This window comes from Toxorhynchites rutilus, chromosome 3 (assembly GCF_029784135.1).
Source record: "Toxorhynchites rutilus septentrionalis strain SRP chromosome 3, ASM2978413v1, whole genome shotgun sequence".
Taxonomy (NCBI): domain Eukaryota; kingdom Metazoa; phylum Arthropoda; class Insecta; order Diptera; family Culicidae; genus Toxorhynchites; species Toxorhynchites rutilus.
In genome coordinates, this window is record NC_073746.1 from 209,694,431 (window position 1) to 209,709,865 (window position 15,435).

Here is a 15,435-nt window from a genome sequence, read left to right on the forward strand (position 1 = left end):
TCTTTCTTATCCTAACTTAACCCATTTTCTATACACTTTCCGATATTCTCATTAAAACATATTATAATATAAAATTATCTTCAGATACAATTTTTGTAAGATATTATTTTAACAAAGTTTTTCATTCACACTGAACATTAATTCGATACGGAGAAGTTGATTTTCATTCATAATTTCTATTTAAAAAGTGTTCATTCTGCCCGAAACCCCATCATTATCTTTGCCGCTTCACTAAAGGCCGTTTTATATTATCAGGCACGTAGCGTAAACGGCACGTACCGACACCGGCAGACAAATACATGATGTATTCATATCATCAGGCATAGCAACTTCTCTGTACGGACCGGCAGCGCAGACAGAGCGGAGAAATGCTACTGGTGATTGAACCGATGTCGTACCGAAGAGCGACGAACGCACCCACACCACGAACTTCGACGTTGGGTTTGTATGTATGGTGCTACTCGCCCATGTAGTTCGTGCCCGGCACCGGCAAAATATTCTTTTTGAGAATTCCTTCATGCATTTGTCTGAAGCGTGCTGTGTATGCCCGGAGCCGTTCCGCTATATATACGCATACACATTTGAAACACACGCAATAATATTTGTCTTGCATGAAACGTGCCATGTGTTGACCTATGGAGTTACCAACAGAGATACACGGAACACCGGGAAACGAACAAAAGGGAAACACCAGAGAGCAAACTGAAGAACCACGGATACTTTCGGAGAGCAAAACAACAACGCGTCTTTACTGAATTATATATATTGAGGAATGAACAGAAGTGATTACAGTGTAGCCAGTTTATAAAATGTTTCTTCTCTCTTCAGCCAAGGTGGCATCATTAAGGTGCTCATCCATTCCCAACACTCCTCCTGGATGAGTACCGAGTACTACTATCTATATAACTAATTCAATTTAAGCCGGACTGATCGATATACTAAAAGCGTCGGCGGCCATTTCCTAGTATAACACTTTTTTTTCCTCCTTCCATGAAGTAGGTAGAGACACGGTTCCGGTTCAGCCTTGAAGTTCAGATTAAATTTCGCCTTGTGTAACGCTCTTTTCCAGCACATATGCTTCAGCAACAAGCCATCGCCAGTAGCACACCTGACATCACCTTTCGGGTAACCGAAACGCAGACATCGGTAAAAACGATTCTGAATGCTTTCTTCCGCTTCATCTTGAATACATTTTTCACTCTGATTACTTATTTTCTGGGAGGTAACGATACCAATTCCTTCATTTGATTCACTGCATGTGTCGCTATCTCCGCGTTAATGGCATGCTTTCGATCTGTCACTAGCATTGTTTCTCTATAATCTTCGGGCTCTTTATCTACAGTCACTTGCCCCACTACATAGTCCTTGAATTGTTCAGGCAGTACACTCCGGGTACGCCGGCTCCCTCGATTCAGCACTGTTTGTTCTTCTAATAACTCTGGTTCGAAGCCCAGGGGATCACTTTCATTCATTTCACTAGCATCGTCATATTCAGACTCGTCTTGTTCATGATTTTCACGATGTTCAATAAAAACTTTTTGTTTCTTTTCAGAATCACTCGCACTATCACCGCCCTGTTCCACGGGATTCTCTGCAGAAACCACTTTTTCCTCCTCCAGCTGTTCTAAACCATTTCCTAGTTCCAGAAAGCGCGCATCACGGCTTATTGTGATGCAATTCGTTGTAAGATCAAGGAAGCGATAGCCTTTGTGCTGACTCGCGTAGCCCACAAATACTAACTTCTTCGCTTTCGGGTCGAATTTCTTTCGTCGTTGGTCGGGTACGTGTACATAGGCTTCACACCCGAACACTTTTAATTCAGCCAAATCCGGCACTCTTCCGGTCCACAGCTCGTAAGGTGTTTTATCCACCACCCTTGATGGCAATCGATTATGAATTACATTTGCCGTAACCACGGCCTCACCCCAATAACGTTTGGGCAGCCCTGCATCCAACAACATGCAGTTGGCCATTTCCTGCAATGCGCGATTATTTCGCTCCGCTATGCCGTTCTGCTGTGGTGTATACGGCGTAGAATACTGCGCAACAATGCCCTCGGTCCTGTAAAATTGCTTTAGAGACTCACCGATATATTCGCCTCCTCCATCAGACCTAATCACTTTAGGTTTTCGCCCAAACACGTTCTCGGTCCACCGAACGTATTCCCGAATCTTGTGCTCTGCCTCAGTCTTCGATGTAAGGAGAAATACCGCACAGAACCGACTGTAGTCGTCAATGAGGGTAATAAAATATTTATTCCCACTCGGCGTCGCATTTTCCATTGGTCCGCACAAATCTGTGTGCACCAGGTCCAATGGCTGCTTCGATCTGCGCTCAACTAACGGAGGAAAAGGTTTTCGCACTAATTTACCTTTGATACAGCACTCACAGACTATACGCTCTCCGCAGTCTTTAATCTCGAATCCGTTGGCCAATCCTTTTGAAGTGATAACGTTCATCACATTCACATCACCGAATCGACGGCGCCATGTGTGTTGACACCGATCCGTATGGCAACCTCTCACAGCTTTACACTGCTCACTAATTTTCAGCTTATACTGGCAGCCAACCACCTCACCAACTGCGATAACTTTTTCGTTGCAGTCCTTTATTTCACAACCCTTCATGTTGAACACTACCGTGAATCCCTTTTCAGCTAACTTCCGTACCGACACCAGTCCTCCCCCCAAGGTAGGGACATAGAGTACACGCTCCAACGTAATAACAACGTGCTGACCATTAGCGTTAACACCGATTACGTTTCCACTACCAATACCGCATGACTTCGTATTCGTACCGTCGGCCAAAGTAACATCAATAACAACATTGCTCTTATACTCAAGGAAAAACTCGCGATCATTTGTCATATGACAGGTACACCCGCTGTCGACTGTCCATGCTCCCGGAATAGAACTACCCGCAACAAAACACTCGGCACCACAGAAAACATTATCTGCTACCACTGGTTTCCCCTGCTGCTGTACATTTTCCGCCTGCACCTTTTTAGCCTTCTGCTGCTGTCCCGAACCCGATTCGTTACTCGGTTCACCTGAACTGTTCCCGTTCTTCCATACAGCAAACTTGCGGCAATTCCTCTTGTAATGGCCAGGTTGTTTACAGAAAAAACAACTTCCTCAGTCACTGTTCACGTTGGCATCCACTTTATGGACTCTTTCTTCTTCGAAACTGCCCGCTCTGGGACCCGCCCGCTTATTACACAAATCGCGCAATCGAGCCACTACTAAATCCATCGTCAAATCGCCTACAGGCCGATTTTCCAAAGACGTCACAAAACTCGCGAAAGACGGAGGCAAACTACGCAGCATCATTATCACCCGCAACTGCTCACTGATCTCAACACCGGTACTATCAAGCCGATCGTACAAATTTTCGATTTCTTCGAGGTGCTTTTCAACATCTCCACCCTCACCGAGATTAATCGAACACAACTGTTGCAGGAGCATTGCCTGGGTGCCAATCGTCGCTTTTTCATGATAGACTTTTAGGTTATTCCACATTTCACACGCGGTTTCGGCTTTCTTTACGAAACGCAACTGACTGTCATCAATAAACAACGAAATTGTCGCACGAGCCTTCACATCATTTTTCTTCCACTGCTGATAATGATTATCCTCTTCCTCCGGTTTCGCTGTTTCAATCACATCCCACAATTCCTCACGCTCAAGAAGCGCCTCCATCCGGAATTTCCAGGCAACATAATTGCCGCTGCTCAACTTTGCAAACGACACACGCGTGCTATCCGCCATTTTGTTCTCTCGCTTTTCTCCGCACTAAAAACTTTTCTCGGAAGGCAAAACACCGCACTTTCCGAAACATTTATTGCATCCTAAAACCTACACATGCCAAATTTTGTTTCGTTTGCTTGATTAATTCTCGAGTAATGCAGAAATTTGTGTTTCATTTGTATGGCAGTCCCCTCTTAGAGAGGGTGTGGAGTGTCTAACCACCATAGAAACATTTATTGCGCCCCAAAACCTTCAGATGCCTAATTTGGTTGCATTTGCTTGATAAATTCTCGAGTAATGTAGAAATTTGTGTTTCATTTGTATGACAGCTCTCCCTTAGAGAGGGGGGTGGAGTGTCTAACCACCATAGAAACATTTATTGCATTCTAAAACCTCCAGATGCCTAATTTGGTTGCATTTGCTTGATTAATTCTCGAGTAATGCAAAATTAGTGTTTCATTTGTATGACAGTCCCCCCATAGAGAGGGGGTGGAGTGTCCAACCACCATACAAACATTTATTGTGCCCTAAAACCTCCAGATGCCTAATTTGGTTGCATTTGCTTGATCAATTCTCGAGTAATGTAGAAATTTGTGTTTCATTTGTATGGCAGCCCTCCCTTAGAGAGGGGGTGGAGGGTCTAACCACCATAGAAACATTTATTGCATTCTAAAACCTCCAGATGCAAATTATGGTTGCATTTGCTTGATTAATTCTCGAGTAATGTAGAAAAATGTGTTTCGTTTGTATGGCCACCCCCCCTTAGAGAGGGGGTGGAGTGTCTAACCACCATAGAAACATTTATTGCGCCCTAAAACCTCAACATGCCAAATTTCGTTTGATTTGCTTGATTAATTCTCGAGTAATGCAGAAATTTGTGTTTCATTTCTATGGCATTTCTATAATCTGATCTTGTGAGAGTAGTAAGCCTTGTTAAAAACTAATTTTGTTTCAAGGTGTCAACATTGTATCATTGTCATCGCGGATACTCTTCATTTCGTTTTCACCGTGAATTGTATACGGAAATAAGGCCTTATAATTCAACTCTGACATCGTTCAAATACTAACAGTACTGTACAATGTTTCCCTCTTTTCGGGAGCTGAACACAGGACGCAACAGAAACGGAAATATACAAAGAATCCATAATAGAAATTTTCACTAAATTTAAATATGAATGCAACTATAAGTCAATTTTGAATATATTTGGCAACACTGTAAAAATGTTGGAAATCCCATTTTTGTATATTTATCTTTCTCAACTGTTTTCCTCATCAACCAATCAGGAGTCGAGTTGCAAGTGGTCCGAGTTTGACAGAAAAAGTCCGAAATCCCCCTATTGTCATGTCTTGTCTCAGATAACGTCTAAATACTATAAGTCGAGATGACAAACATACAAATAATCCGAGGAATTACTAACGCACTCATACCACGAAATTTGACACTTGGTTTGTTTGTATGGAGCTACTCGCCCGTTTAAAAACAAAAAACTTTGTAGTAGCTCGGCTGCTACCGAGTAACTGACAACGTCTTAATCCGGCTTAAAAGTAAGAAGCCAATTGTCACGTCTTGTCTCTTACATTTAGAGTAAAGCACCACTACTCCGCGTTGCTCCTCGAGATAAGATTATTTTTAGCTACACAGAGTTTCGTAATGTTTGCGAGATGCAGTGTTCGTTGTATGGTGCTGTATCCAAAATACATACGCGATACGTTTTGACGTATTCCAAATTCGATACGATACGATTGGCGTGTTTGCCTTTAAACAATTGCTGGTTTATCTTATCTGGCTTGTGCATTAACACGAAAAAGTCGTACCAGACAAGTCAAGGAACTGCTCGAGCCCACTCGAGTCTTTGTTCCTGTAGCTTGCTGCGAATTATTATCGCGCATGGATTAGAGAGCTTTAGAATAAATCATATCAAACTTCACCTTCATATGAATTTTATATTTGATGAAAAGGCGCGAATATAAAGAACGTAATCGGTGAATATTATAAAGCGGCGGACCCTCTTGTATCGGCTACTGTTTCTACCGAGATTCCATGGACAGAAAATGTTTTTTTCTAGCAAATCGTCACAAAAGGATGGTGACGCATTGCGCGGCGACACCGCAGACGAGTGGTTGTTTTGAACGATGTGTTTTGCATAAACAGCTTTTCTGTAAACAAACTATCTTTCTTCTGAATGAACGCGACGACTCGGGCATCCGAAGCGAGTGCCGGCCTCCGCGCGTCACGCTCGGATCCGCTGAACACAACACGAATGCCAAGTTCATAACGTATCGTTGCTTGCCTCCGGACGCTAGTATACGACTGCAACTCGAGGGATAAACATTGAACGGAGAAGTAAAGGAAACTAAGATACACAGTACTCTATATAGTGTTGGTGTTTAGAAACCGGTTAAACAGCTGATTTTACTCACTCACATTCGGAGTGTATTTCGAAACAGCTGGGCAAGTTTACGAATTTTGAAACACATTCATTCATCCAGCTTTGATAAGGTACGCTAAGGCGAGTGACAACGCGGGTCATTGATATTCAACCAAAATAATATTTTTCTTTGTTGGAGTGTCTGTAATAAGTGGAAGCCATATGATTACGTTTGCGTGATCAAAGTATTCAGCTGCATATGGTTGTAAAAGTGTAAAAGTTCTTTGTGCCTGGTGTGATCTAAGCTACATGTGTAATTATTACACATGGTGGCAATTACTTATTCAACAGAAAATGAGATACAACAATGGATTATTATGTAAACGCGCGCCCGCGCCCGTGGCAGAAGGTATTGAAGAGCTAGATCTTCGAAAGTTGATTGTAACAATTCAGTGGGCCCTTCACGAGTAGTTCAATGACAGGACGGGGACTGAGAAATTCAGCTGACGCTCGTGTGAACCTTGTTTACCTATTTTATGAATCGATACAGTCAATATAAGTGTTTTCTCGGTGATACACATAATAAGTAGAACCTATCAATGCGTTGATGTGTATGGCAATCCCCTTTATTCCGCGCGGCGAGTGAGGTGAGATGGCAAAGTTTCTCGCTTTACTCTGGAAGTCGTCTTACTTTTCAGCTTTTGTTCAATACCAGAGTCGATAGCATATGAGGATACGAGTTGAAATCTCACCTAGTGACAAACTATAGTCACCCCATTCGCCTTCGGGAACACCGTGACTTGAGCCATCTCACGTGATTCGCCGCGTAGAATAGGGGGGAATATAACGATCACTGAACTCCAAATCGTTTTTTTTCTGACTATAAAAACTGGCAGTTTCGAGGTCACAATTGGAATATGAACCACATATCAAGTCGGTATCAGATGTTACTGATACTAGATACTGTTGCTGATAATAAATTCAACGGAATTATACAATCTTCCAATCTAGTTGTAACCATTTATCTATAAACTTAGGCTTAACGAACGCATGGAAATCAAATTGTATTCGCCTCTGGGCGAATGAACTTTCAAGTTTAAAGTCTCTATGTATACGAGGGCGGTCCGACAAGTACTTAGCCTCATCGCCCGATGGTTTCAGTATCGCAAGAGAGATTACTTATCGTGTATTTAGTACATTCTCGTAAATGGCTACTGCCAAAGTTTCAACCGAATCGGACTCGTAGTTTTGTTTTGACCGTGTGTGGAAGCGAGCGTGTCCGCGGATTTAAAAAAAGGAAATACAACGAACTACTGCCCCATACATCGTATTCTTCAGATTTGGTCCTGTTCGACTTTCTTTTGTTTCCAAACTTGAAAAAGTAACGTATTTTTCAGATGGATTAAAGAAGTTGGAGCATCGCTAGGTCAAGTGTATCGAGCTAAAAGGAGACTATGTTGAGAAATAAATTGTCACTTTTCCAAAATTTTTGTTTTTTTTTGTAGGCTAAGTACTTATTGGACTGCCCTCGTATATGGTCGGTGTTAAGTCAGACCGGACTATGTGGCATTTTTATGATTTCGAGAAAAACGAACTTGAAGTTTAGTGCTTTAAGGGGGTTTCGTTGATCATTCAAAACAATTTCGATTCGTTATTCCTGGATTTATAATAGATTTATACGCTGGATTTCCAAATGTGATAAATGTGGTAGCTTACAAAATGCTTAACCTAATGAAATCAGCAATTCAATGTTCCAAATTTTGCGACTTGGTCCCCTCTGACTTAACACCGATCATACAGTGATTCAAACCCGAATTCGTACCACACCATGAAATTCTCTTTTCACTTTTTTTGAAAGTCGAAAACATGCTTTTGAAACATTCTGTTTAAATAACGTTTAAACCTTCAGCTATTGGAATATTTTACGAACATATTTTCATCTTGGTGAGTGTGGATGTAGTGGACAAAAATATCGGGAAGAAACAAAAAATCGTTTTTTTTCATAGATTTTATGAACTAACACAATTTTTTCATAATCTATTAAGTTGGTTGGCAAATCAAATTAACATTATCAACCAGATTTCATTTGGTTCCTATGACGTTAATGTAGGACCTTTCCATATAGAGAAATTTTGGTTTGAATCAAAAATTTCCCCTTCGTCTTTGATGATGAATAATCCAACAATGATCGCACCGCAAACCGAAAATTAGTTTTGAAAATTCAAATAAGTTCTGTACAACTTCAATTTTTTGCTTTGACGAAAACAAATTAATTCTATTTTTTGCATCAATTTTAAAGAAGCCAAAAACAGATCGTGTGTAGTGTTTTAGGAAATCATGTGTAATTTGGAAAATATTGCAGTAAGTTCTAATGTTAGCAGGATTTTCTTAGCCTAGCGTGTCCCCAAAATACCTGTAATCTTTTTATATTGATACGTTCAGCCGTTTTTAGCCGATCGATTATAGTTTGGAGTAAATTAAGGAAGCACTCCAACGCATATTGTACCAGAAGTTATTAATTATTTCTTCTTTCTACACACACCAACAATATGTTCGTGAAATATTCCAAAAGCTGAAGATTTAAACTTTGAAGTGATGTATATATCATTTCTTAATAATTAATTCGTTGTACTTCTAAGAAATGAATGTGAGCCACGCACGCGTTACAAAGATATAAAGGATAAACAATGAATGTTTTATGAGAGTGGTCTAAGATTTTTTCGTAAAGGAGAAATTCTCGACTTCTCTGGATGGGGATACTCATTGTCTATCCAAAATTAGGTTGGCGGTTGGACTTGTGCACTGGTGGACCAATTGTCTGCAAGGGACCATATCGGCTCTGTGAAGGACAATACTGAATATTGGCGTCTATTTCGATAATGTAATAAACAACATTTTTTTGAATTTATATCTGTAAGTAAAATCAGTTGATTTTTTTTTGTTAAACTGGTTTCAAAGCTGAGAAAAAAAAATATCTTCTAGCTAACTCGTCTTGCTCAAACCTCTGTAGGGAAAGGTGGCGGGAACATCATCATCATCTCTATATTATCTAAATAGAATGTTTCGAAAGCTTGTTTTTGACGTTCAAAAGAAGTGAAAAAAGATCTGCATGGTGGGGTACGAATACGAGTTTGAGTATGATGGTTTTCTGTCTGCCTATTCCTTATAGTCTTGGAAATTAATGAGTCGATCGGCGTGAAAACTTGTATGTAGGGGTTTTTGTAGAAGGTTCTTATGGTGGTTCGAGACACCTCCCCTCTCTGCAAGGCAGAGCTCCCATACAAATGAAACACAAATTTAAGCATAACTCGAGAACTGATCAAGCAAATGCAACGAAATTTGGCATGTGAAGTTTGCAGGGGGCAAAAAATATGTCTCAACACTCCTGCCCCCTTTTTAACGGGGGGAGGGGGTCTGTCTCAATATTTCAATATTTAGTATGTCCTCCATGATTCTCCATTATTGTCGTTTGAGTCGTTTGAGTATACTTTCGACAAAATTATACCACGATTGTTGAGGAATCGCATCCCACGCTGTTTGCATACCCGCCCAAAAATTGTTAAAATTTCTCCACGAATTATACGATTTTTTTTCATCCAGTATTGCACAGAGATGCTCAATGGGGTTGAGGTATGGGGACTGCACAGTGAGAAATCGCTGGCCATCACGCAAAAAAACGAAATTGGCGTCAGCTGTTCCGTAATATTGTTCCTTTCTTACTATTATATTCAAGTGCTTATTTGAGCGCAAGATCATCAAATCTGATTTTTTTGTAACTTTTCAAAGCTTGGTATATCATTTTTGGACCTTTTTTCGAAAGAAAGTACATTACTTTGAAACGCTCTGCAGCTCCAATGATAGCTTGGATTATTTTGGCGTCAAATGAAAAGTTGTCCAAAAAAACCATACAAAACAAATCTCTTTCATTAGATATTGTAAAATTTCATCATAGTAGGCCTGACCCAAAAAAAATCATAAAAAATTGTGATTTTTTGTACAAAACCACCTTAAAAGTTCTGTTGCTGCAGTTTGCCACGGTTGTGACTACATTCAAAATTTAGGTAAATATATAAGCTTTCAATTGAGCACTGCCCGACGATGCGCAAAACAGCGCGAATTGTCGTTTCAGTGGGAAAGCGATAGCAAGTTTTTTTCACTGTATTTTTTTAAATATTTAAATTTTACCTAGGATCCAATTAAATCAAAATCATAATAATCCATTTATGAAAATTTTCGTATCATAGTAGTCTGTAGAGAATGAAATAAAAATTTGGGCTAAACATCACAAAGCATATCATTTAAAAGTTATAAAAAAGTGTGTGATTAAAAAAGGAATAAAAGTAGGGTCAAGCAAATAAAAATATTTATGAAATCAAACCAATTTATCAGCAAGTTCTGTAGATCTGTTTCACGAATTCGGTTGCTCACAGTTCGACTAGTTGTGTTGATGCCCCACTCTTCCTGAATCACCCGACAAGATTTATCGGGATCCGATCGATTTTTGAATTTCCACCGACTTTTGGCCCATCGCCTAAGTACCAATAAATAAGCTTAATATTATCTAGTATTTACATAGTTCGGATATATCTTATGTTTCTACCTTTCTCACGATACCGAAAATGAAGCTTGGTAAACAAACAACACAATGTTTAGGCAAATATTTCGACGAGATCGAATGATTCAGCGTTGTTAACTTTTTAATTTCCGACAACAAATCGACAGAGCTTCAGATGAAATTTGCTATCACGTAAATATACATGGATAAGCAGTGTAGTTGTATTTGATGCATCAAGGTATCTTGACTAGATGATGTAGGGATGACCGAATCACCTACTTCATTGTTAATATTCGACAATCGTTACTAGTAGCAATATGGTGCACCCGTGGCCGAGTGGTTAGCGTCTCACATTATCATGCGGATGTTCGGGTTCGATTCCAGTTCTGGTCGAAGGATTTTTCGTCAAAGAAATTTCCTTCGACTTACACTGTGGTCACGCGTATTCAAGAGCTTGCCCCTCGGAATACATTCAAGGCGTGTTATTTGGCCTAAGAAATCTCAACTAAGTATTAATAAATGACGCTAGTTAATTAATTCATACGTTGAGACGGCAAAAGTTAACAGGGAACGTTAACGCCATTCAAGAAGAAGAAGACTAGTGGCAATAGGTACCAGTTGTTTACTTTTGGGAATTTCAAAAAAATTGGCTACACATATGTACTGCAGTGAAAAGTGGGATCGAAAAAAAAGATATCTCCTTTGTTCTACAATGATAAGTTTATTTTTCAACTGGAATTAATTTTGACGACATTTCGATTCATGCTTCATTATTGTGAAAATAATAATGGTTTTTCAGGCGGAGAATGAAAAAGAATCGTCAAATCGTGGTCGTAAAATTCGAGTACAGATAGTCCCATTTGAGCTGACTCTGGTCGTAGATCATTTTAACGTTGAGAAAAATTGTTTTTTCGGAAAATTCCGTTTTTTTCATTTGCTTCAAGCAAATGAAAAAAACGGAAAAACTGAATTCCCATGTTTGGAATTCAATTTGGAATTAAAAGATCAATCAATTAATTGTTCAGGGATAGAAGCCACAAACGTTCGCATGGGGAAAGAATGTGAATGTTCGAAAGTAACCGTATCACAAATCCATTTTCGGCGGCACAAAGTTCGTCGTGTCAGTTAGTTACATATAAAAAATAGAACTAAAAATCAAACTTACAGCAGTAAAACAATAATAAAAATCATAAAAATATAAAAACTGTAATGGAAAATATAAACGATCACAGTACATTGATTAACAACCATTTTTTAATTCCTTTTTTTCAAAAGAACAGAGGAGACGTCTCCATCATTTGGAAAGTTTGCAGGACAAAGGCGCTCCACAGGGCGTTGTCAACGCCGATATTCCGGGCCTCACTCATTGGAAACGTGATTAAATTCAAACTATAATCGTCACTGATTCGTCTATTTTATCAACACTAAACTGTGCCGGATCGAACAAAGACTGCTGCTGCCATCGTTGTTGTTACAATCAGAGCAAATGTGATCATGTGAAAGTGTTACATTACTAACTGAAGGTGATCCCCATATTCTTAGCTTTGTGTGAATGCAAATTGAATTTCGCGAAAGTGAAACAACGCTTTGCACCGTCTAATAGAAGACATATCCTGTGCAGTGAACAAGGTCAGAAACGCCAAAAATTCCATTAATGTCATCTGTAGACAGAGATCCGCCGACAGTGGATTGTGAATTGATTATCTAAACAGAAAGGATAACCCCGAGTGAAATTGAATAAGTGCAATAAGGTTCAAGATTGTGTACTCGTGTTGATCTCGGTGCTACTTTACTGTTCGTTTCAATCAAAGTATGGCTGTTAGTTTGTTGATCAATGTTTTGTTCGTCCTCACCGGGCTGATCAAGTGTTCGGAAAGTGCCAAGATCTTAGCAATATTCCCGGTGCCTTTCAGAGAGCATCAACTCGTGTACAGACCATTGATTGAGCAATTGGCGAACAAAGGACATGACATTACCCTGTTGACTACTGATCCGATTGACCTGCGAGTGGCTGGCAATGGTTCGCTGGTAGAGAGGATTGAGCAAATTGATTTGAATTTTGTGTACGGTTTGCCCATTTTGGACGATTTGAAAAAGATCAACTTGGACGCGAGAGATATGCTGAAGAATGTGTTCGACGTGATGAGGAAAATTTCCCAAGCCGAACTACAGCATCCATCAGTACAGGAGTTGATTCAGGAAAACGCTAAGTTTGATGTAGTGATGGTTGAGTGGTCTGGCGTTAGCTTAATGAATGCGTTTGCCTATCACTTCAGCACTCCGTTGGTGGGAATAGCCAATGGAGGTGCGTACATCAACGCTCACGAAGCTCTCGGCAATCCAAACCATCCAATCGGTTACCCGAGCATTTTCATGCCGTTCAGCGAGGACCTGAGTCTACTGCAGCGAATTTCCAGCGTGTTCTTCACCATCTGGTACCGGTAAGTTTGTTTTCGAACGGAATTAATATATTGCGTGAAACTCGCTTCGCGTATACTGTCTGTTATTTACTCGCCGCCGTTCATCATTCCGGGGCAACACTACAATGAGTAAATAAGAGAACATGGAAACAATTGTTACGTACTTACTCAGCCGTGACCTTTTTTTGGCGGGGCAATAATCGAAGTATGTGCTGTGTACAACTAAATATATATTGGCCAGGACTCTTGAACTAGTTATTTGCGTCTCGTTGTTCGCGTTGTCAGCTGGCTTGTTAAATAAGCAACTACTGCTACTACTGGTGGTACGTCAATGTTCGAGCAATTGAACTTCATCATTGACTAGAAGGCACTACGATGGATTTGCTCCTTCTAAATTTCTATTCGGGTTGATATTTATTATTGAATGCTTTTGAGTGCCCCTTTATGGATTTGAAATAACTTTCTTATCTTTGGATTCATGCTTTTGGCCTATTTGGAATCGATGTGGATCGAAACCACCAATCGCCAATAGCCAACCTCTGTAGATTGTCTTTGTCGTTTTGATTGAAATATACCAATACTTTTTCAAGTTCAAACGCCCCCGGATAACAGCAAAACTTTTAAGTGTGTCCATTAGTGTTTCATTGACAGCGCATGGCCCTTTTCACATAGAAACCACAAATGACTTCACCAGTGAAGGGTAATTTGAAAGTTGCCTAGAGTAAACACATTGTCTTTTTGCTGTTTATGATAGTTCTTCCTACAGTAAATTAAGAATTTCTATAAAATAGCGTCCTAAGAATTATCAAGTTTTTCGGGAATTGTTTTATTTGAAAAATGTCGTAATCGCTCTGTCTATTCCATTGTCGAGAGTAGAAAGCATTTTACATAGCTAGCCTTTTTCATTTGAATTACAGTGCGGAAAGCGACACGTCTTTGGTAGGGTTGTCAAAATGAAATATTTGTTTGTTATAAAAAGTATTCCCATATTTGGGCTGACCTAATTGTTCAAGAATAAAAACGTAATCAAAATGAAAATATTTACTGTTTACTACTTTTTGAAGAATTTTATTGAGTGAATAAAACCAACAACAAACCCTATCAATCAAACATTGATGTACCCGCTTAGATCTCTATAACTAAGTAATATTAAAATGCTGAAGCAGTGGCGTAGCTTGATCGGGTGAAACCCGAGGCGGGTATTTCGGGTTTCACCCCTCCAATCCATCCTTGTTATGAAGTTTTACAATTCCTTCTCTAATGAACTCAATTTATTTTTTATAATATACATCAAAACAAACAAGAAATCACAAAATCTTCAAGCGTCTCGATGAACAGCATTGTCTGAACACATCGTCCAGGTTAATTGAGTTAGAACATTTACTTTCAATTGACAATAAAGCCAATCCATCTAAATTTGCCTGTCCATCGTTAACCCCAAATAATTTTTATTTATTTTGAACTTTAATCAGCATATTACACAAGATCCCACAGACGCACAAACTGCTTCAGACCAGTCTTCAGAAAACATACGCTGCGCTGCACACGAGTTTAATTTTCATCAGAGCGTGTTCGAAAAAAACACTTGTTCTCTCTTGGTACGAAGTATACCAAAATCAAAAATACAATACAAAAATACAAAAGTGCTGCATCCAAACCAACCGTATACGGTTTTGTTTATCCCATATGTTTATTTTATTAGGCTCATTTAGCAATTCAGCTGTAACAGAGCCGAATTTATATACGCTTAGATACGCTTGTGTGAGGAAAAATAACTCAAAAGAGAAAGCAAAGCAGACAAACCAGATTCAGGCGCGGTTTAGAAACGGGTACATAAACATGGCGCACTATCACGGTACATGGATACGGTGTGAGCCTTAACGCCAGCAGTGTTGAAAACAAAACAGGTTTTTTTACATGAACTTTTCCATAATAAAATTCCTCGCAGAATAATACCGCCAATCACTGAGCAGGAACTGAGTTAAAGCTTCTATAAATTCAACATTTCAACAATTTCAGTTCTGTTTGACAATTATCATAGCAATTATACCATAACTTTTCTGTTGTCCAAATAATTATCATCGTAGAAAAATCCTTTTGTCTATTGTCGATACCAAGGAAACACAAATTATAATCAGTAAGCTTCATGAATTCCTTACAGTGTAGAAAATTTGTTTTCCTAATGCCACTTTGAATCTCCGGAATGTAGTTTATTTCATTTTTCCATGTAATCCAACGCAGTATCATGAAAAATTTGTACTGTTTTAAGAAACTTAGCCTCCTGTATTTCATCTGAATCAACTAGTCCTACATCAAGATTACGTCCCCCAGGAAGGGTGCCAAAT

At 39.5% G+C, this 15,435-nt stretch overlaps 2 protein-coding genes across 12 annotated transcripts in view; one reads left to right on the forward strand and one right to left on the reverse strand.

Annotated features, from left to right (window-relative positions):
- LOC129775002 (serine proteinase stubble) overlaps positions 1-15,435 on the reverse strand; it is a 344,680-nt gene that overhangs the window by 66,121 nt on the left and 263,124 nt on the right. The gene's annotated exons all lie outside the window — the stretch shown is intronic.
- The window catches only part of LOC129775003 (UDP-glucosyltransferase 2-like), a 29,077-nt gene continuing 19,658 nt past the window's right edge, over positions 6,017-15,435 (forward strand). The window contains exons 1-2 of one of the 3 annotated variants that reach the window (XM_055779149.1): positions 6,017-6,246; positions 11,946-13,111. In XM_055779149.1, coding sequence (XP_055635124.1) covers positions 12,483-13,111 — 629 coding nt within the window. In that variant the 5' untranslated portion in view covers positions 6,017-6,246; positions 11,946-12,482. Of the gene's footprint in view, positions 6,247-6,276; positions 6,525-11,945; positions 13,112-15,435 lie in introns of those variants that run through there. The other 2 variants (XM_055779150.1, XM_055779151.1) reach the window with 2 other exon arrangements.